This window comes from Aquila chrysaetos, chromosome 11 (assembly GCF_900496995.4).
Source record: "Aquila chrysaetos chrysaetos chromosome 11, bAquChr1.4, whole genome shotgun sequence".
Taxonomy (NCBI): Eukaryota; Metazoa; Chordata; class Aves; order Accipitriformes; family Accipitridae; genus Aquila; species Aquila chrysaetos.
The window spans coordinates 34,132,137-34,152,958 of NC_044014.1; the positions used below are offsets into that span (position 1 = coordinate 34,132,137).

The 20,822-nt window shown below is 38.2% G+C and overlaps 1 protein-coding gene across 3 annotated transcripts in view; it reads right to left on the minus strand.

Moving 5' to 3' along the window:
* The window catches only part of ANK3 (ankyrin 3), a 382,076-nt gene that overhangs the window by 301,936 nt on the left and 59,318 nt on the right, over nt 1–20,822 (minus strand). Inside the window, exon 1 of one of the 3 annotated variants that reach the window (XM_041127048.1) lies at nt 11,646–12,882. The exons of the other annotated variants lie outside the window; for them this stretch is intronic. Within the exon in view, the coding sequence (XP_040982982.1) occupies nt 11,646–11,708 (63 nt within the window). The 5' untranslated portion in view covers nt 11,709–12,882. Of the gene's footprint in view, nt 1–11,645; nt 12,883–20,822 lie in introns of those variants that run through there. 3 annotated transcript variants of the gene reach the window in all.

The following is a 20,822-nucleotide window of genomic DNA, read 5'->3' on the forward strand; positions in this document are numbered from 1 at the left end:
CTCTTTGCATTTAATTTGACATTGGGGTCAGTTTTGCCACAATGGATCTTCCTTACAAATACATACGTATGTGTAGAGAAGTGAAAAATAGAGTTGTGAGCCCCATCTTAATTTTGTTTTCAAGGTCTTATTGTAGCCAACACCTAAAAGCAGAACTATGAGTGAGTATAGAAGTCAGAAAGGCTGGCTGTACAGCTCAGAGTGAAACATTTCATTATAAAGACATCTTTTCATTTAACAGAACTGCAGATTTTCACATGATTGAAAAGCCTGAGTCTTGAGAAGGAATAGGAAGGACATCATTCTCTGTTAGATACGTATGTTTGTGTAATACAAAGGAAAGGAGAAGACATGGACAAAGAGAAAATCCCTGTATTAGTAAGTCAAGCCATGGATATCACAAAAATGCCTGGAAAGGGTAAGGTAAATAAAATATTTGTAGTTGTGAGCTCTTACTTTTTATCCAGCTTAATAGGAAAAACAGGGAACAGAAGCATGCAGTTAGATTCATGAGAAGGCACAGACACAGCATTTGAAATAAATACAAAGGTCTGGCACAGTGAGAGAAAAAATTAAGGTAGAAGCAAATAACTTTTCAGTTTTGTCGCATTTGGGTTCTGTTTTGGAGTTTTGGGTGGGGTTGTTTTGTTTTTAAACGAAACGCTAGGGGGCAATGCAGAAGGGATCTGCATCCTGCACAATGCCCAGGTTGGGACCCTGTTACAGTATTGTTCATGCAGCACCCATGGACTCTTCTTTCTAGGGTTTGGGAACTTTTTAAGGAAAACTTCAAATCTCTCTCGTGAAAGATAATTTTCAGTGTTTCCAGACAGATCATATGATTCCCCCCCCCCCCCCCCCAATAGTAAATTGCCAGTAATAGAGTAACACTAACAGGCTCAGCGTAAAACTGATTAGGGTAGCATTTATGCAGCTAGCCAAACTGATTGGTACATTTGAGAGCTGGGTAAAAACAAAGGCTGTAGTTCTTGAATTTAACTATACTCCTAAATTCAATAAAAGAAGTTATGTTCCTGTTTAAGAGTTACCCTGAACAGTCAGCCTTGGATTTTCTCTTCAATTTCTGTTTAATAGCATCATAAATTAGAATGTTTCAGGCCAATATTCCACTTTCAAAAGTTCAGCTTTCAGACAAATCACCTACAGGCCTTAGTGCAAATACAATACTTCATTATTCTGTATAGCTTCATCAATACCTGTGGATGAACAGACATCCTGTTTGGTTTTATTTTAACTGCCAGCAGTTGATCTTCAAATACTTTCATTTATTTACTTAGCTAAGTTTATTGCATTACTAAGTATGACGTTCCATAACGAAATCCTCAAATTTTTAAAAACTCCTCAGAATTTTCACATTTTTAGAGTATTTCTCTCATACTGTATATCTAAACAAAAGCTGGCTGCTGAAATCTGCTTTAAGAACAAGAATGTGAAAACCTTATTTAACACAAATTTGCTACAGCTGCTTTGAAACCTTTTCTCTCAAATGCTTTGCTAGTAGGTGATTACAATATTACCACAGTACCACCCTTGCACTACCTTTTATCTTCCTGTTAAAATATCAGTAAAATAAGCAGGTTTGGATTAGCTAACTCAAACTATACTTTGATTCAGATCCATATCTTCCCTGTTATACACATTAGCTGTCTGCTTTTTATTACTTAAAATGTATCACTACCCTTATTCTCATGATACTTCTACCCTTTCTTTAAACAAAGGGCCAATAATATCCTTATATGCTCCATGGACTCATTCCCAAACAATATAAAACTTTATTTTCAGCTGGGACTGTCCCTCTCCACATATGAGGCTCATTTTAGATATGTGGTAGAATGACTCTCCTGGCTATAAAAGCAAAGATACTGATTTCACCTGACTAGGAAATACTTCTTCCTATTTTTACTTTCCAAAACTATTTCACAGCTGATGTTCCTATTGACAGAAAATTGTTTCTTACCAGGTGGCAAGGAAATGCCAGGAAGTTGTATGTAACTGGTGTGGAAGGGACTCTAAGCAAGGGACACAGCATAGCATAAGTAGTAATGAAGGGAAAGAGGTTAATTGCTTCCATTGTCACTTGTACTCATCAGTTCATTCATTCTTTTAATGGAGCTATACAAGAATTATATAACAAACACATATGAAGAGCATGAAGTGTTCAAAACTAAATTTGTTTGAAAACTACATGTTAGACAAAAAAATTGATGTAAGAAACTGCTCTGTGCCAAACAGGCTTAAATTTGTGGTGCCTGGATGACTGAAATAGCTGGATCCCACCATGGTTTAGGGTGGACTGGCATCCCCATATTTAGGTTTTTGTATAATAAAAGGACACTTAAATAAAACCCCTCTCTGGGATGTGTCCTTCAGACTCAATAGAGTATGAGTGGAACCAGCTGCCGGAATTACACAGACCATCTTTGATAATAAAATTTCAGCTGGAAAACCATTCAAAGTGACACTGCTCTATTTGCTAAGGCTTTCCCCTGTGATAACTCCACACTAGCATTCTACTGCAAATATTAATCACTAATTAGTAATGATACTGCCTCCCAACAACACAGAGCAGTAATTAAGTAAATGAAATTACAGGTCTGTTTAGGGGAGCAGGGAAAAGAAGAGAGTCCTCTGCATCACTTGCATAGCATTAGGCCCATCTGACTAGGGTACATGTGAATCCTACAGCACTCTGCCTGAGGCTTGTATGTTCTGCGTTTACATCCTTCACACGTAGCTGAGATTTTGCCTGAAGATGGCCATCTCCATCAGGATAAATTTCATCCTTACCACATATAGCGATTCCTGTTTTAGAGTGTTATAGCAAACATTATTTATTCTCAGAGCCTGCAAGATCAGTATATCCATATGTATTTAACATGCAAACAAGCCCAGACACAGCCCCAGCCAAACGTACCCAGCAAGAAAAAGCTGGAAACCAGCAGAAGAGGGCAAATGTCCTGTCCCTACTCCTGCCCAAGGAAACGCAACCCTGGACAGATCTTCTGAAAATCCCACTTCTTCCACCACCTCCTCCTTTCCCAGGTTCTCCCATTCACTCCCCTGATACAAATTTGAAGATAATTATAAATTCCCAGCACACTAGAATAATTCAGATTAACAGGGTCTTATCAATACTGTGAATTCTACATATGTTCCAGATCTTTTCAGAAAGATTCTTACTTTCTAGTTTAGAAACCAACTAACAGAAATAAGTGATGCGACCTTGATTAAAAGCATCAACCACCACTTGACTAAGAGGATCTCCTTAAAAGCGCCATTAGGGAAAATTACACAAATAGCAAGTACTATGGAAAAACTGTTGGTGTTCTTTTTAACTTCTGTTTTTCATATTATTTCATTAAGGAAAAAAAACCCCAGAATTAATAGAATTGTTCACTACAGATTATGCCATGAATGACACATCCAAAAAGAGAAGACGAGGAACACAGCTTGCAGTTATCTGTTCATTTTGACAGTGATATAAGCTTACATCAAACCAGAAGGAAAAGGCCACACACACCAGCAATACACAATGGTTATATAACCATTATTACACACACAAAAAAATTATTATTCCCCCTAAACAGCAGTTTTAAACAAAACGATGAAACAGACTTAAAGGTGAACAGCATGAAGCACCACATTGCTTTATATTATTCCTTTCACAATATGATGACTCCTTAAAAAAATTATTCAGACAAATCAATCCTTATTTACATTCACAAATCGCTAATGTGCTATAGAGAATTCTCAGCAACAAAAACCTCTTCTAAGTGCAAACCTGAAACAAGTCTGTAATGGCAACACTTTAAATTAAGTGTCTTAAAGCTATGCATTTAATTTAGATGTAATAAGACACGGTGTGTATTATATATCAAAGCAATTCTAAAGAAAATAGCCCATATCCCAATCCAGCCAGTTCATCCCTCTTCTTCAATGCTAAAGAAAAAAGGCAGGGTTTACTCCGTGCTGCTTTGGGAATGAAGGGATAGCAAAGTTCATGCCTGTTTCAGTTTATCCAGCAAATACTAACTGACTGACCCTGGCAGCCCTAGCACCTAGCAGTTAGTGGAATGCAACAATCTGCACCTCCATCAGCAAGCTAGAAAATAACTGGAAGACACTGTGGACTTTACTATTACTTCCATAAAGTATTTAACTATTGCTCATATTCCAAAATTGAAAACGGAGGTGTTTAGAAGAGTGGCCAAGAAGAATTCATTATATTGTTGGTTTGATCAGATACCAAAAGCTTCAACACTTGAAATAAGGACCTAACACTTACCAATTTAATAAAATGTTTTCATATAGCATTAAGATTTAAAGTAAAGCTGAACCTGTTTGGCAAGTGAAAGATCCAACAGCTCGTCATGGTACCCTGGCTCCAACGTTTGCAATGAATATGGAGCTTCAAAAACATACCCCCCCCCCCCCCATTTTTTCAGCTTAAAACCCTAAATTGCCTACTTTAGTAATCATCTCTTCCCTGCTAAGATACCTTTCAACAAAAATGTGATGGAGTTAGTTCCCTCCTAGCAGGGTGTTGGCTCTCTGTAGGCCCTGAAACACTGCAGAGCAACATCCCCTACTCCTGCCTGGAGTCAGCCAGTGGTGGAGGAAAGCTGCAGGTTCTACCACTACCTCCACAAAGTGGAAGTGAGGTAAATGGACTGAGGAACAAGCCCATGCCCACTAAGGGCTAGGCTCTTGTTTGGGAGTCAAAGGGGGGTGCCAGATGCATTTAGTTTTCTCAATCTGTAATTGACAGATTGATCGAAGTCTTTTTAGTTTAAGACATAACCATTGCATAAATGTCATAAGCATTTTAACACCTACGAGACCTGCCTAGGTGCTATCACTAAGAGCTACCGAATTCTGTAATGGCATCAGTCACAGGGTTTGGAAAAAGAAAATCCCAGATGCTAAACAGAGACCCTCTGGGTTCTAAGGAACCTGGAAAAGGTCTCCATATGATTCAAAATAAGTTGGAGCAAGCTGAAGTTTACACAGTGGTTTAATAAAAAACACTATTACAGAAACTTTTATATCATTTCCTGTCCTACTGATGACTGCAAAACTGCAGTATGTAACTGAAGCTGATCCACTGTGTCTCTTGTAGCTCAAACCCACTTTATGTAATCCAATCTAACTGTAACCTAACTGTACACAAAACAATTTACTGCAAAGGAGACAACCTGACCCGGACTGTAAGTGCCTAGCTTATGGAGTAGGAGGCACTGGAAGTCCTCCAGCTGAGGCGCCAGGCACCAGCAGCAACCCACATACAAGCCATCCTGGAACACTGCCCATTGCACTTGTGCTCTGCCACACTGCACCCAGGAGAGGCCACCAAGGAACCAGACCCCATGTGGGGCCTCAGTCCTTTGGGTGATAATATTAGTGAAAATGTACAGGCTCTATTCTAGAAATGGAAACGCACTATAAAGTGTCCAGTTCAACATGAGGAAGGTATTGAGAGAACAGAAGATTCAACCCAAAAACAGACTCAAGGCCATCAATTTCCTCATGGAGAACACACGGCAAAAGTTGAGGTCATTCAAGGGAAGGACCAGCTCAGAAACCCAGTGAGAAATGCTGAAAAAGAAATGGAAGAAGGAAAAGGCAACACAGGCCTCAAAGTCGGCAACACTGGGAAACGACTGGTCCTATACCAACTGGGAACATGGATCATTGAAGCAAGGGGAAAATCCCCACAACAAGGGAAGCAAAATTTGGTGAACGAAGAAGAGAAACAAAAATCAGCTGAAGCACTTATCCACAATTGTACTTCTACTTCCTAGACGCATCCTTCAGAAGGACAAGAACCATTCACACCTGAATTTTCTGGAAAAAGCTCAAAACTGTAGGATGAACTTATGTCACAGGATCCGAAAATCTCCCTCAGGTTTCATGTTCTCTCACAAACTGCAGGATTCCTCTGTTAAAAAAGCATGTTTAAAAAAAAAAAATCATTGTTTTTTTTAGCAATAGTGGTAATTTAGCAGCAAGTGGGAGGATTGTCACTCAGGTTACAAGTTCTATCACTTATCTACAGAGTGAATTATGTTAAAAATTCAACAACATAGTACACCTTACTGTTTCGTATAGACTATGAGAATAACATCTACTTAAAATTTTTTAACCATATGTACCTATGGGTTAGGAGCTGTTGACTAAAACTACTGAAGCTAGGTAATGTCAATTAGAATATTTTTCCCAGGGAAAATGAACACTTAAAATAGCTCATTTCAAAAAAGTGAAATGTTTAGCTTGCCATTACATATGTTTTTATTAGACTGGAACAAAATAAAAGAAAACAATGGTATTACTATGTACCAAAGTGACTCCAGTCAAGGTGACAGGAATCAATGCATTTTAATTTTCTGGGGCAATTCAAAAAATTGTAGATGGCAAGAAAATGTAAGTGTGTTTGATTCAAGGGAACACAATTTTAAAGCCTAGAGTTTTATAAAACAGAGCAAGTAAGTTAAGAATAATCCTAATGATTGAAGACTTCTTCATACTACTTTCTTGGGCTTTTACTATTTGGACATGCAAATGAGGAATATCTTCCAGAAGTTCCGGGGGCTTTTTGTACTTTATTTTTTCTTTAACATATCTGCTGAAAATATGAGGTTAAGAATCTATCACATCAATAAAATGGATGTTAAAGCTGAACAAGTAGAAATTGACAAGCAAGGCCAAAACAAATCTGTTTATCATGCCATTGAATTAAATTTTCAGCATAGGATGCATTGACACATTAAGGTTTAAGACCATCACCATCAGTCAAATTTAAATCTATAAGAACCATTTATCATCCATAGAAACTTGAAATTAACAACATAGTGTAAACCTTATTTACCAAGACAAGAAGAGAGACAGTTTCCTTGTAGAGTCTTTTTGCATTTTATTTCACAAATTAAGCAGATTTTAATTTCTCAGCTTGTCAGGAACAAACCAAATTTAGAAATCAATTTACACTCCAAGTAATAAGTTAATTTTATGAATAGATTAAAAGCTACAAAAAATTCAGAAAAGTCTACCACAAACATTTTCTTTACCATTAGCAATGAGTACTTCTCCACTGGGAGCAAACAGCAGTGAATATTCTCCCCCAACAACCACGATGTATTTGAGAACTGAACATAGATAAACTTGGTTCATTAAAGCAACCAAAGCAGTAAATCTAGTTGTAAGACAGCTTTGAAAGAAGTGTGATACCATGATGAATGTCAGAAACAAAACACCATTTCTCATGTTGTCATGACGAAAGTTGGTCTTCACAGGTGCCGAGTTAGGATCACCAGAAGTCCCACTGTAATCATACATGCACAGATGAATCATTTGACCATATAAAGATGAAATGCCAAGACCTCTGGCCCCCTAATATTGTCCCCACTGAAATCAGTGATGCTATTTCAGCAGAGGCAGGCTTTGCCTATAAAGGGCCTGATCCAGTTCCACCAGAGGCAAGGACAACTCTTCTCCCAGACCATTACTGATACTGCATTTTCAAAACAGTAGGGAATGGCTCATCACACCCAAGAACCTCTGACCTCTCAGCACCTACCCCCACACAAATGCCCCTTGAAGTTTCTCATCCCAATAAAGGCACACTGCTGACCAGATTTTCAACCATGTGCAACAATGGAAGAGTCGCCTCAGGAGACAGCCACTAATGCTGCTGAGTCAAACCTTGGAGTTACAGACAGAGCAAAATACTCCCTGGTAGAAATTGCAAAGTGTGTTCCCAGTGTGGTGAGCCCAGGCTACTGGCTCAAGAAAAGCAGATTGAGCTAAACCTCCTATTAGTCCAAAAATCGTAATGTTGGCCACCCTAAACATTCTGACCCCAAGCACTGATTTTCAATCTGACGCATAAGCAGCTCACTCCTCCCAGCCTAGCAGATACATATTTTACATAAAGCAATGGAACACAATGCTGAAATCATACTACAGTGATCAACTAAATAAGGCAGTGAAGTGGATTAATAAACAGATTACTCTAGAAACACATTAAGAGTTCAGCATGAACTCTCTCCTATGTTCATTTACAAATAAACTCTTTACACGTTTCTGTTAGGAGCTTTCATTACTGATTTATGCTACACATATACTGAGAGACACATCAGCAACATTAATTGTGCAGGTTGTCTGAAGATCTTGGAGGGGGCAGAGGAAGAGGGGAATGAAAGATTCCCCAAAACAAAAAAAAAAAAATATGCATTTCCAGCAAAGGTTGTGGTATGAGAATTTAATGTGAAATTTCCCACTACTCAGAAGTGACTGGTATCCAGCAAATAACTGTAAAATTAAATTGAAAAAAATCTTTTACTACGTAAGTTTTGAGCTGGTCTAATTTATTTCTTGTTCATGCACTTCTAATTATCTTTTAAAGCTTCAGAGGACCACAAGTATTTTCATGGCTAATTTCATTCTGGTAGTTTGAAGGAGAAGAGGAAAGAATAATTCTCTTTTGTTAAAAATCAAAACACATCTTACATCTCTAGTGACAGCCAAGTTCAGTGCTCTTCTATAATTGAGATTCCAAAATTTACTGAAAAGTGATGACACAAACATACAAGATAAAGTCACTCCATAATGCCTAGGGATTCAACCTGACAGTTTCAAAACACTGACTCTGTAAAAGCGTGACTGGAAATTGCAGGACAACTGAAGCTCAAGTGCAAGAGGCACAGGCTGCTGGTAGAGAGGAACCCTGAAGGATGGAACAGAGAAACTTATTAGGCTTCCTATTCCATCAGAGCTATTCCTGTTCAATGTAGCCTCAGCAATAAATATTGATGCAGTACTTTCATCATCCTTTGAAAGCTGTATCCCCACTTAATATCACAGTGCTAAACACAGTATTGTTCTGCTTTCATCTAAATTGTCCATCCTTCAAAATAAATCTCAGCAACACCTACCAATTTGTTTCTTATCTTCCTCCTCTCCATCTAGATTGAAATTTTTAGCACACTTGTAGAAAATCTTCTGCTGTGGCCAATCTGTTCTAAATGCACAGTTATTGTATGTGTCTGCGCTCAAAAGTGAGACACTGTTTGCCAGGTTAAGGCTTATTTTTGTGGCACATCTTAATCATACAGCTCTGGAAAATCAGAACACACACTACCGGTTGTGGTTTCCCTATAGCAAACTGTGCGACCTTTCCATTGCTGTCCTCCTGCTCTTTCTGTATCTTTATTTCAGAAATTGTGTAAGAACAGGAAAACCTAGAGTTGATGAAGAGGGAACGGGATATGAATGAGTACCTCAGCAATCAAAGAGCAGAAGGAAGACTTGCCACGACTCTGCTCTGAAGATGAGACAGAAGCAAAGGAAAGGCTAAATATGGAGAAAGCACAGCTGCCAAAAAAAGGAACTATCTAAAAAGAACAGGAAGGCAGCCATGGAAATACCCATTTCAGGATACCTACTTTTAGGATGGACAGGTGGTTGTAACCCACTGGAATCTCAGACCCAGTTAAGCTTTCACCTGGCTCAGGAGTTTACAGCCAAACACCATTTGTTTATCAAACTCTTCTTGGAGAGCATTCCTGAGTTAACGAAGTGCTTCTTCATTGGCCAGAGAGTCATCTTCTGAATCAAAACAATAAATTTAAAACCCTCCCCCAATGAAATGTGAAAAGCAGAGAAAATTTCTACTAGGACCAGAAGAAACAGTTGCTTCTTGTTTAAAAAAGAGTAGTAGTTCCCTTTCCATCAGGCACATTCTGGCCCAAGCCTGTGTTTAACACTGACATGTAAGCAGCCTTGATGTGCGCTAGTCATGAGGGACACGCCTCAGCCTGATACAGCATATCCCATCAGTCTCAAAAATTCCCACAGCATGAAGGAAAATCAAATAGAGCAGTGAAACACTTCCTGCAGGTTTAAAAAGCTCTAGCCACTCCATATTGAAACGTAATGGTTTGCAGTCACGCCCTGGTGTTAACTACAGCTCGTGTAGCAAAGGCTCGAGGCACCTAATGGTAGGCTTTACTATTACCTTGCAAGACATCAACCGAGCATTGTGCCATTGGCCTTCAATGCTCACAGCAGCAGCTCACAAATGTAAACATGTCCGACAGTTTCCTCCGCCCACCTCCCCCAAGACCAATGACACACTGTACCAGTCAATAGAGGGTGGATTTGGACAGGGCAGCTGCAGCCACCTGCCCACAGAGATTATCACCTTTACAAGGTAAAGATACAGGTAGACTATCACCAGTCATTGCTGGAATAACAGGTGAGACTCCAAACTTTGTTTAATCCTAAATCACCTGGGCTGCTCTGTCTTGTTGGCTGTTGGGTTGGTCCTCTAGAAGACATGGATCTATATGAGCTTAAACCATGAAACTTGGCGTGTGCTATAAAACTACAACTAGATTGTGAACACCATAAAAATAATTTGTATAACAGAGTAAAAGTATTAACACTGTCAAAATTTAAAACCCACCCCAGAATTTAGTTGTAGATATATCTTCTAGTCCTGAGGCAATCTATCATGCCTGATGGAAGCATTTTGTATGTCAGGAAGGTATTCGTAATTTACCATTAAAAGTGATTTCAATGATATTTTCCCCTGCTTCTTTCCAAAGCTGCTCTTTGCAATTCTGGGAGAATAGAGGGGCCAATCTGGTTTAATTTGCTTTTTCAACAATCTTTACTGAATCCTTCACCAAGGAAATGGATTAACTATGAGGCTGTCATACACTTTCATATGGTAGGAAGGCAAACACACACTCAGAAAATAAAGGGTGGGAGTCTGAATATATTCTCTGCAATAATGATAAACCTTTCAGATGTCTTTTTCTACAGTACTTGAGGAAATTCACATTATATATTAATATACAGAGTTAATATTTAAAATACGAGTTAGAAAAACCTGAAGAAGTCAACTTCCTAGATTTAACAATCTGGCTGTTCAGTGTAAACACATGAAAATCATCCATTTCAAAATGGGAGGGGGAAATTACATGGATATCAGGAAAGCAAAAAACTGCAACATAGAAGGTAAAAATCAAATTCATTTTTCTAAGTACAGTCTCAGGCAAAAGACTTACACCATAACATAATTTAATTCCACTGAAACTGGAATTTTATTCCAGAGTTTAGTTTAACCACAATATTTCCAAGCCCCCAAAATATATAAAACTGATCAGTGGCATACAGTAAGAAAACATAGCTTTTTAAAAATAAAAACTTATTGTAAAACTTGCTTTTCTTAGGAATGTCCATAATATTCATTTACAAGAGCACATGTTGATTATCAGTCTCTCCTTTTAAAAAGGCTTTATTTAGATACCTGTTTACTTGTTAATCCTGTGTTTGCAATACACTATGAAAACTATAACCACATTGAAATTCTGTAACTAATATATATTTAAACACTGGAACATTTAAATAGTGCAAAACAACTGAGTTGTGATGGTATTACTGATTCTAGCAAAGAACACACCCATCAGCATCTAGCATAAACAAAACCATCCCGATTATACCATCATCCTTATTCTAAACAAATTATCAAACCAAAGCCACTCCACACCCAGAAGCAAAGTGCTAGAACACAAAATGACTAGAAAAAGGCATTACAGCAGGCTGTCTATATAGGGAGTTACCTTTTTTCCTTTCTTTTTCCTGTGAGCTGGTTTAGCATTTTTCTCCTTTGCTTCCTCACTCATTTTTCAGCAGGTAAATATACAGGGGAAGGGGAATAAAAGAGATCACTGCTCGTATTCCAACATGCAAAGCCACTGCAAATATTCACAGCACTGAAACCAAAGTCCATCTGCTGACGTTTCTCAGACAAGTAATAGAATAACTGCTGTTTAAAGGCAGTCTCTGCTCCTCCTGCACAGCCTTGAATTGCTCACAGCCTTGTTCTGTTTTCCTCAGTGAGAAACTGGGTGTTCTGACATCAGTCTGATTCCTCTAAAGAAAAGAAAAACCGTATTCCTCTCTCATTCTTAACTAGTCTTTACTCCTGAGATAAGATCTTGTCAATGCTTTCTAGCTTGGTCATCCACAGCACTTCCAGTCTTTTAAATGGGGTTGATGAGCAACACAGAAATTAGCTGCAGACGGCTGACAAGTCTGAGAAGCATTCACCAGTGGATGATTTGCCGTTTCTTGCAGACGGAGAAAGTGAGCCTGAATTGCTCTGATTGCCGGTCGCGTACAATACCGACATGTGTTGAATGCATCAGGGCATACCAGAAAAGGAAGCCTCCAAGAGTGATAAAAGATCAGGTTACTGGATCTTAAAGCCACTCCCAGGCAGATTCAGACAATAAAAGGCACAACACGCTGCTGAAGAAATTGCTAGATGAGATGTTTATGTTTCCAACAGCTCCATATCCCCATCCAAAGGACCTGCAAATTGCCACTCTGAACAATAAGGTCTATAATATTAATTATGCATCTCATAAAAGCAGCAACAATATTTTATTTCAGCAAAACACATATTTACAACTATCCCTGCCTGCGAGAGCTTGCTCCTCCCTTGTACGCCTGTTCCTATGACAGGATTTGTACAGTCTCTCTACTAATGCAGCTCTCTCACAGAAGTGTTACGTGCCTCATGTATGTGCAGGACTGGCAGGTTACAGATCATGTTTCCACATGCTGTGACCTACTCCGCAGAATGCTTTGGCTACTTCCCTACAAGTCTCACAAAAAAAAAAAAAAAAAAAATCAGGAGAGGTCAGAGACTTCATTGCAATAATTGTCTCCCTTCTGTGCCCATTAAGACACATTACACACAAGCCACACATTACCAACAGCCATGACAGCAATCGTTCAAGACATGTCCAAATTATGTCACTGCCACATTTAAGACTACGCACCCCTCTTTAAGTACATCCACAGATTCCTATGTTGACTTTGCCCCTTGGATCTCCACCCTCCCACCAAGATAGCTGGGGGAGGGTGAGGTGAGAGGGTGGAAGAGGTTAGCAGGCATCATGCAACAGCCCCATCCGCTGCACTTGTACTGTGGACCCCAGTTAGCAAAACACTAATTTGCCCATTTCTGAGGACGCCAGTCACATCAGAGGTGCCAAGTGACAATGAGAGGTTTTGTTTTCTTGGGGGCTTGTGGGGCAGGAGGGAGGGTGTTGTTTGTTTGGGGTTTTTTGGGGGCGTGGGGGTGGTTGTTGGTTTTTCTTTAAACAGGCAACCTCCAGTTAATACATGGTTTGTTGGGGGTGGGGGGTGAGGTCAGTATTAGGATCCTCTTGCCTCCCATCTTTTGACATCTTCCTACCCTTCACCCTCATTTCAGTGGCATTTCACTCATGACAACCAACACGTGTACCACAGACTAAGAAAAGATTTAATGTACTGATTCATAATGCTATTTACCTCAAAGCTTTCTCCTTGTATCATTCTCTACAAATGAATTTCAGTGAGCAACCACAACAGCACCATCACACGGAAGCTGCTTTCTGTGTGTTGGCAACAAGTCCTTGTGCTCACTGTCTTCATGCACTGGAAACAAACCGGCACCATCTGAACCTGGGGCTCCAAACTAGGGAGATAATTCTCCACATCAGCCTGGTAAGGGCTGATATTTTGAGGAACTGTACCTCATAAGGTGCAGAGTTTAAATAAACACTATCAAGAGACTACTGATAAAATTCACCTCAAATTTTCCCTTAGGTCAATGGCATACAATAAAATTTTTTACTTATAAAGCAGTATTTTTGTGCAAAACAAACACTGTTGATAATGCACAAAACCAGGAATTTAATTTTCACAGGCAGTTTGTTTTTAATGGCCGTCTCAGAGGAAGAAAAAGAACCCCAGCCTTTCCCAATTTCACATTTTTTTACAGATGTTATGTTATAAACTAAAGTGCTCTCTGCTGGTTAACAGTGGGTAAAACAATGCTTAAATACTCAAAATACCATCCTACCCTAATGCACATGCAAAGCAAGCCTCCTTTCTTCAAGACTATATTTTACTATGTATGCATCCCCCTGGACAACACATTATTTTCTGAAACAAGCCCAAATAGGTAGAGTTCAAGTACAGTTCAAGTGTGCCATCTAAAAACAAGTTAAGGCTTGGACACATTAAACTGGCTAGCTAAAAGAAAGCCTCTGTAATTTGTGGCATGCTTAGCTAATTGTATGCATATAAAGTAATTTTGCATTACTTCTTAAATGAAAAGGTTATAAGGAACAGTCATACTTCTTCAGGAATAAAAATGAAAAAAATTCTTCTTTCCAGAGCAACCTGTTAGCTGTCAAGAAGCTGACACATTCAAACCATTCACTGAGCCCAGGTATGCAGACAGAGGAACATCACAGGTTCCCACTGAACTTCAGTTATACAGCTGTGTACCTCTGAGTCCAGCCCATGAGATAGAAACTGCGTTTATTAGATTTTAGGACTCATGTTCTGTTCTTAACCCACAGAGCACTTAATTATTTCTGAACCATCAGTACCTTCAGTGGCCACCTATTCCAGAACCCTTTTAATTTTTCCTGTTTTCTCTCTCTTTTTCACGAAAATGAGTAATCTCCCAAGCACTGGTATATTTAGAACATGAAGGAAAAATCCAGTAAGCAGTAGAAGAATTTTATAGTCACAAGATGCTCTGAGAGGTAGGAAAAGCTCTCACACTCCTCTCTCCCCATATTGCTCAGCTAACCATAGCAACCCCGCTGAAACGAAATGTAATGAATCTATCTTCTGCCATTTAAAGTAATCATTCATATGTCAACATTTAGACCCTTTTATGAGGGGTTTCTTTCTTTTCCTTCTTACCTCAAAAAATTTGCCAAGTTCTTTTACTCCAGGCAAAGCCACTATGACAGAAGGAGAAGCTAAGTATTAGGTATAAGAGTACTTAACAGAAATACACAAGAGATTTCTTAGGAAAGGCTTTTAGAAAAAAAAATTGTTCAAATCATGCCTTTCAACTTTATTCTTCTGCAGAGCCCACAAATTATCTCTGATAGTAAAACTACTATCAAACAACTGTTGACATCAGTCCATCTCTAAGTTATACTAAAGAAATTACTCAGATTAACCTTCTTCCATCCCTAGGCTTTTAGCATGCTCAGTGTAACTCTGTATTTAAATGCCTAAGGTAACTGAAGTAGAAGGCGAAAAATCAGAAAAGACTGCTTGAAAAAATCAAGATTTTCAAACATCCAGGAAAAGTCTTTTATGCATATTAAAGTGCTGCCATGAACACAAAACCTGAATTAAAAAAAACCAATTTTTTTTGAAAAACAATAGAAATCAAAGAAGATTTAAACTTTTAGAAGTGAGGTCCAAGTTAAAAAAGCGAACAAAATTAAGACAGAGCAATAACAATGCAGAATTACCTTAAAATATGCTAAGGAAGCATTGGCATTCAGAAAGAACCTATGCTTAAACATACTGCAACACTGCTATGATCAAGGGCGCAGTTCGATAAATTACAAATTACAGTTACTTTCTACTGTCTGGATAGTCCTTGCTCACAGAAGCATTTTCTTTTTTATAATGCTCATGATAGTCATTTCTTTGTGGAAGTGCACACGTGTATATTTGGGGTATGTTTTCATAAGCTACAGCAAAGGAACAACATGCAGAAGTGCAACACTTTGCAATTGCATAGCTCCTTCAAAAACTGAAATTATTAGTACCATGCTTTAAAATCTTTATTGATGAGAAGACACACACTGCTCCCTGTAACTTACTGCTTAATTACAGTAGCGTCTAGAAGTGAACTTTCACAACCTTGTTGATACATATCAGTTCTAGGACAGTTCTATTTTTAAATCAAAATAACTCGCATAAGAGGACAAGAGGATAGGCCAAGTTCTGTCTATCAGTACAGTTCTATTTATAAATTAGAGTGACTTGCATGCAAGAAGCAAGGGGTACGCAACTTGTTATTGGTAACCTGTTCTGTAACTGTGTGCAACGGGTTTTAAAAAGAACAGCTATGACAGCTACTTGCTTTACCAAAACAACATCCAAATCCAAATCGCCAACCAACTTCAAAGTCTAACTAAAGGACTAAGAGCACGGAGAACGCAGGGCAGACAAAAAGCCAGCTTGCTCTTTATACATGTAGAAAACCACAAGCTTAATTCAACAAAAGCTTGTGGCATTCAATGTTTACCGTAAGACGACTTTGTAGATGGACGCTTAGTACTTCCTCTGGCACCTCTAGCAATATTCTGTGCTATGCTAAGCCAAAATTCAAGGTTCAGTATTACCTAGACAGGAATGGAACCTGTGCTGAGAGGGTGGAAGGCAAATTAACTCTAATCCTCTTTCTCTAGCAAAATTAAAGCCAACTAAAAGTCATACCCCTTTTATGTACAATGCATATTTTCCTTTCAAATATGAAAGGAAGTGTTTTGTGAAGACATTAAAAGCTAAGAAGAAAAAAAAAAAAAAGCATTGAGGTCAGTCTCAATTCCTTTCCAAATTCCCTAATTTGAGCAAAATACTAGTTTAAAAAAATGATTCAAATACTACCATTACTGACTTCATTAACTTCTAATAGGCTTTTAACACAGCCTATTTACCAGTCTGCTCTTGTTTGCAAAGGCGTATGTGTGTAGAGGTTCGTTATCCCATGCCAACATAAAAACAACCCAAACCCCACTTATCTTCAACTTAAGATTATGAGAATAGAATAGAATAGTGGTTACCACTTTGTAACCATGCCTAGTTACTGACATGGTTCACTATAGACTCAACTACGAACTTGAAGATTTTTTTTAGTCTAAAAGTCACACACTATAGGCTCATATTGCCCCATGTGATTTCCCCCCTCTTTTTAAATGGAGGTTTATCATCAATTCAGACCTGGAACAATATTGTAGGGTAGAAGCAGAAGTCAACTAAAGCCATAAGAAAAAAGAACCTTCTGATTAAGCCCTCAGCAAAGAGCTGCAAACTCTCCTGCACTATTAGGAAAGAAGTTTCTACAACTCCTTCAAGAGGACAAATATCTACATTGAAAAAAAGATTTCTTCTGATCTTAAAAAGGCTAACTGAGAATAAAATAGAAGCAAAGGCAAGGCAACCCAGGTTTTAGCTCAGGTTAATAAGTTAAAATTAATTTTTGTATTGAAGTCCAGGGCTGACATGAGATGCTAACAAGAATCAAAACCAAGCTGTCTTGTCTTCACAATTACTTCAACATATGTTAGCTAACTGAATTTAGGAGCCTCAAGGACAAACATATCCCTTGAGGATGGAACTGAAGGGAGTCTGGGAGTGAAGCCCAGTGTGGCTGGGAAGTTACTCAGGGAGAAAGAAAGCTAAGAGATTAAATTCCTTCTCTCACTCAAGGAGGGAAATTAGCTTGCCTTGAAACATCCCTCAGCAACTGAAGTTTGTAAGAATTCCAGTTCATTAACAAGGGGGTACTAAACCAAAAATTAGGTGAGGAACACAGTCACACCACAAAAATCCTACAAAATTTGTTACCTACTACAAAGTTAATTCTCTGCCAACTGTGTTTGAAAATAGTTACACAAAAAGAATATACTTCATATCCAAGCTCTATAAATTCCTATTTACCTGCTGAGATACTTCATGATAGATTCTGGGTTTGATTTCACTCCTTCCATATTTTGCAAGACTTTCCCCCCCCCCCCCCCCGTTATTTTATAGAGGTTCTTTTAAGTTTAAACCTAGCAAAACAGATCATTTTACTAAACTAAGATGTCAGGTTTTACACTAGGCAGGCATATTGCTGTCAGTAAAATCTTGTAGAGGAAGGATGGGAGCAAGAGCAGCCCATTTTGGACAAGCTTCCACAGGAGGAGAATGTGGGGCAAAGAAGCCCCACCCTACAAAGCAATATTTCAGACTATGTATTTCAACATCCCTTTACATCAGAAAGCACGGCAGTATTTGAAAATTTGCCTGCCAGCACAAGGTGCTTCCCAGCATGCAGTGTCTTCCCATGTTTACATTTCGGATACAAGAGGACACAAACCAGCCAAGGGGCTGCCTCTCCCAGGATTGGTTTTCACCAGGCTGTGTAGCAGCACCATGGCCAGGGGCAGTGGGGTGGGTGGGTGTGTCACCTTTCTGTGGTGCTTCCATCAGTAAGCCACCGCACCAGCTGGTCACATCTCACATCATTACAGGGGTTCACCAGTGTGGTTATCAGACATCTCTCTGGTTGGTGTATATTAAATCCAGCCTAAGGTCAGCCCCGTTAAGACAAGTACATGAAACAATGGAAGGTAAGAGACAGATGAAGCAAATCTATACATAGATGCACGTGTGACCTCTTTATTCCCCAGAATAATGCTTATTTTGACATTCACAGAATAAAGGACAGTAGCTTCACAAGCCAGGAAAATGGTATAAGCCTTCACGACAGATTATTCACAACCCTACAAATTCACTGAACTAGTAAGAGCTGAACAACCCAAATTTAGCTTTGATTCTAAAGGCTCAGGCTGCAAGGTTTTTTTTTGGTTTTTTTTTTTTTTTTAAGCCAGACACTCATCTGAATTTTACTGGTGATATCACAGCAGCAGCAAGAAAAGCTGGTTTTTTTAAACATGGGAAAAATGTTACATTGGAAGAGCAACTCTGCTTTGGGACCACATTTGGAGCATAACAACACAGTGAGTATCTAGCAGCTTTTCTCCCTAATTAGGGAGAAAAATGTGCTTCATTACATTTTGGTTAGGTGACAATTTCTTCATCTCTTACCTTTTATTTTAAACCATGATATCATACATACCCACTGTAAACACCATTTTAAAACTGCAAGAAAAGCTTTAAGTCATAGCACTAACTGAAAAATGTGTAACAGTCAAACTTAAATTTTCCACTGAGGAATATAAAACCAAAAATTTTTTATAGTCTCATCACTGTTATGCCCAACAGTGCCTTAAGTGTGCACAGGAGCTGACATTTGGGTTTTTAAGAGTCATCTGCCCAAGTGCCTTTTAAAGAAGAAACCCCCCAAGTTTGATACCCAGATGAGATCTAGTCTATACTGTAACAGGTACTGTTTAACATTAGCTGTATAAATCTGTTTATACTTGCATACAGACAGCTATACTGCAATATAGTCTTGAGGTTAATCTGTTTATATAAGCTATAAAATTATAATTTTCACCCTCCAGAGGGGAAATATTCTTTAAAATTTTTTTAGTTCTTTTGCAATTCTGAGAAAAATATCACCAAGAAAAACATATTTGGGGTCAAGGGGGAAAAAGGGACAGGTTGTTTCCACTCCTCTGTCTCTCCTGCTCTGTGTTTTAGGACGGAGAAAGTGTTGACAAATAAAGCCATTTTCATACTGAACAAATTATTGGTTTGTTTGGGGTTTTTTTTTGGTTGGTTGGGGGTTTTTGTTGTTGTTTTGTTTTTATTGTTTTTGTTTTTAAATCTCCAACAATGAAAGCAGTAATTTTTTTTTGCCGAGCTATACCACATACAAAATAGGTGAAATGATAGCCATAATTATTTTATATAGCACCAAATGATAAACTATATCCTATTTACATTCAAGACTGTATGCTGGCCATGATTAGATTTCTCTTATTAGAAGATATGTGGATGGGAATAAATTCACAGATAATGGAGAGGTAAGGGAGACTAGACTGGAGAGAGTGTGTAAGAGGCCAAACAGGAAAATGCATTAAATCTGATCATTTAGTAATATAAAAAAAAAAGAGAGACACTGTTATATTTATTTTCTCTCTGTCGCTGTGCCCATAATTTGAAGTGTCCTGGAGACTTTCATCATCTACTAGCAACAAATGTTTTTTTGCTTTGGTATGATTTTTTTTGTTGGTTTTTTTTTTTTTTTTAATCTCATGTAAGCAGTAGAAATAGTTTGGAGTTTCACCTCTTCCCAACACGACAATACGTACTGTATCTACAAGAAAGATTTGTTTGTTTACAAAACCCAGCAATTTAAGAACAAACATCATCAGAATAATTTTAAGCTGCCCTAGGTCAGTGCCTATTGATTAGAAACATTCACTTCCACTTGCAATTATGAAAGCAATTTACATACAGCTCAAAAGGAACAACTTTCATCTATAGAGTCTGTCAAATATTTGCTTCAACAGAACTGAATCAAAATTAAGAGTTTTTCTACAATCTGTTGATGTATAACACCATAATAATGTAGAGCTTTATACCTAAAACACATTATGAAGATTTAAAGCAAACACCAACTGTAAATGTGATTTTCCTATGTCTATAGAACCTCCAACAATCTTTTCAAACCCAGAACTACACAAAGGATTTTCTATTAAAATGTACGAATAATAAAAAAAAATAATAAAAAACCCACCACACAGACAAGCACCTAAAACTGCCTTTCCTTTAAGCTCATACTAAGGAAAAAAGCCCACAAAAAAAAAAAAAAATTAGAGAAGTACTGGTGGGGGCACACACATGGCTGTATTCTTGTCCAGTTTCTGTAACTAGAAATCTGATCTGTCACGCAGAACATGGATTTTCAATTTTAGCCAAGGGCCAATGTGAGTTTCTAGGTTGTTATTAAATTAGAATAGCTTTAAAAGAAAGGGAGATATTCAACTTCTCGTAAAATGAGCAGAAAAAGCTTCGTAATTAAGTAATTAATTCATGAAGTCTCATAATTGATGCTATGGCAACTGGAAACAACGCTTGGCATTAAATATAAAACACAACAGGCTATAGTGGAAGGTATTAAAAGTATCAAACTTCCAGCTTCATGCAAGTTGCAGGCTCCACAACTGCTCTCTCCTATTTAACATAGTTCAAGATTATCTTTGTTGAAATCACTGATGAAAAGCAAACAGAGAGAACCAAGA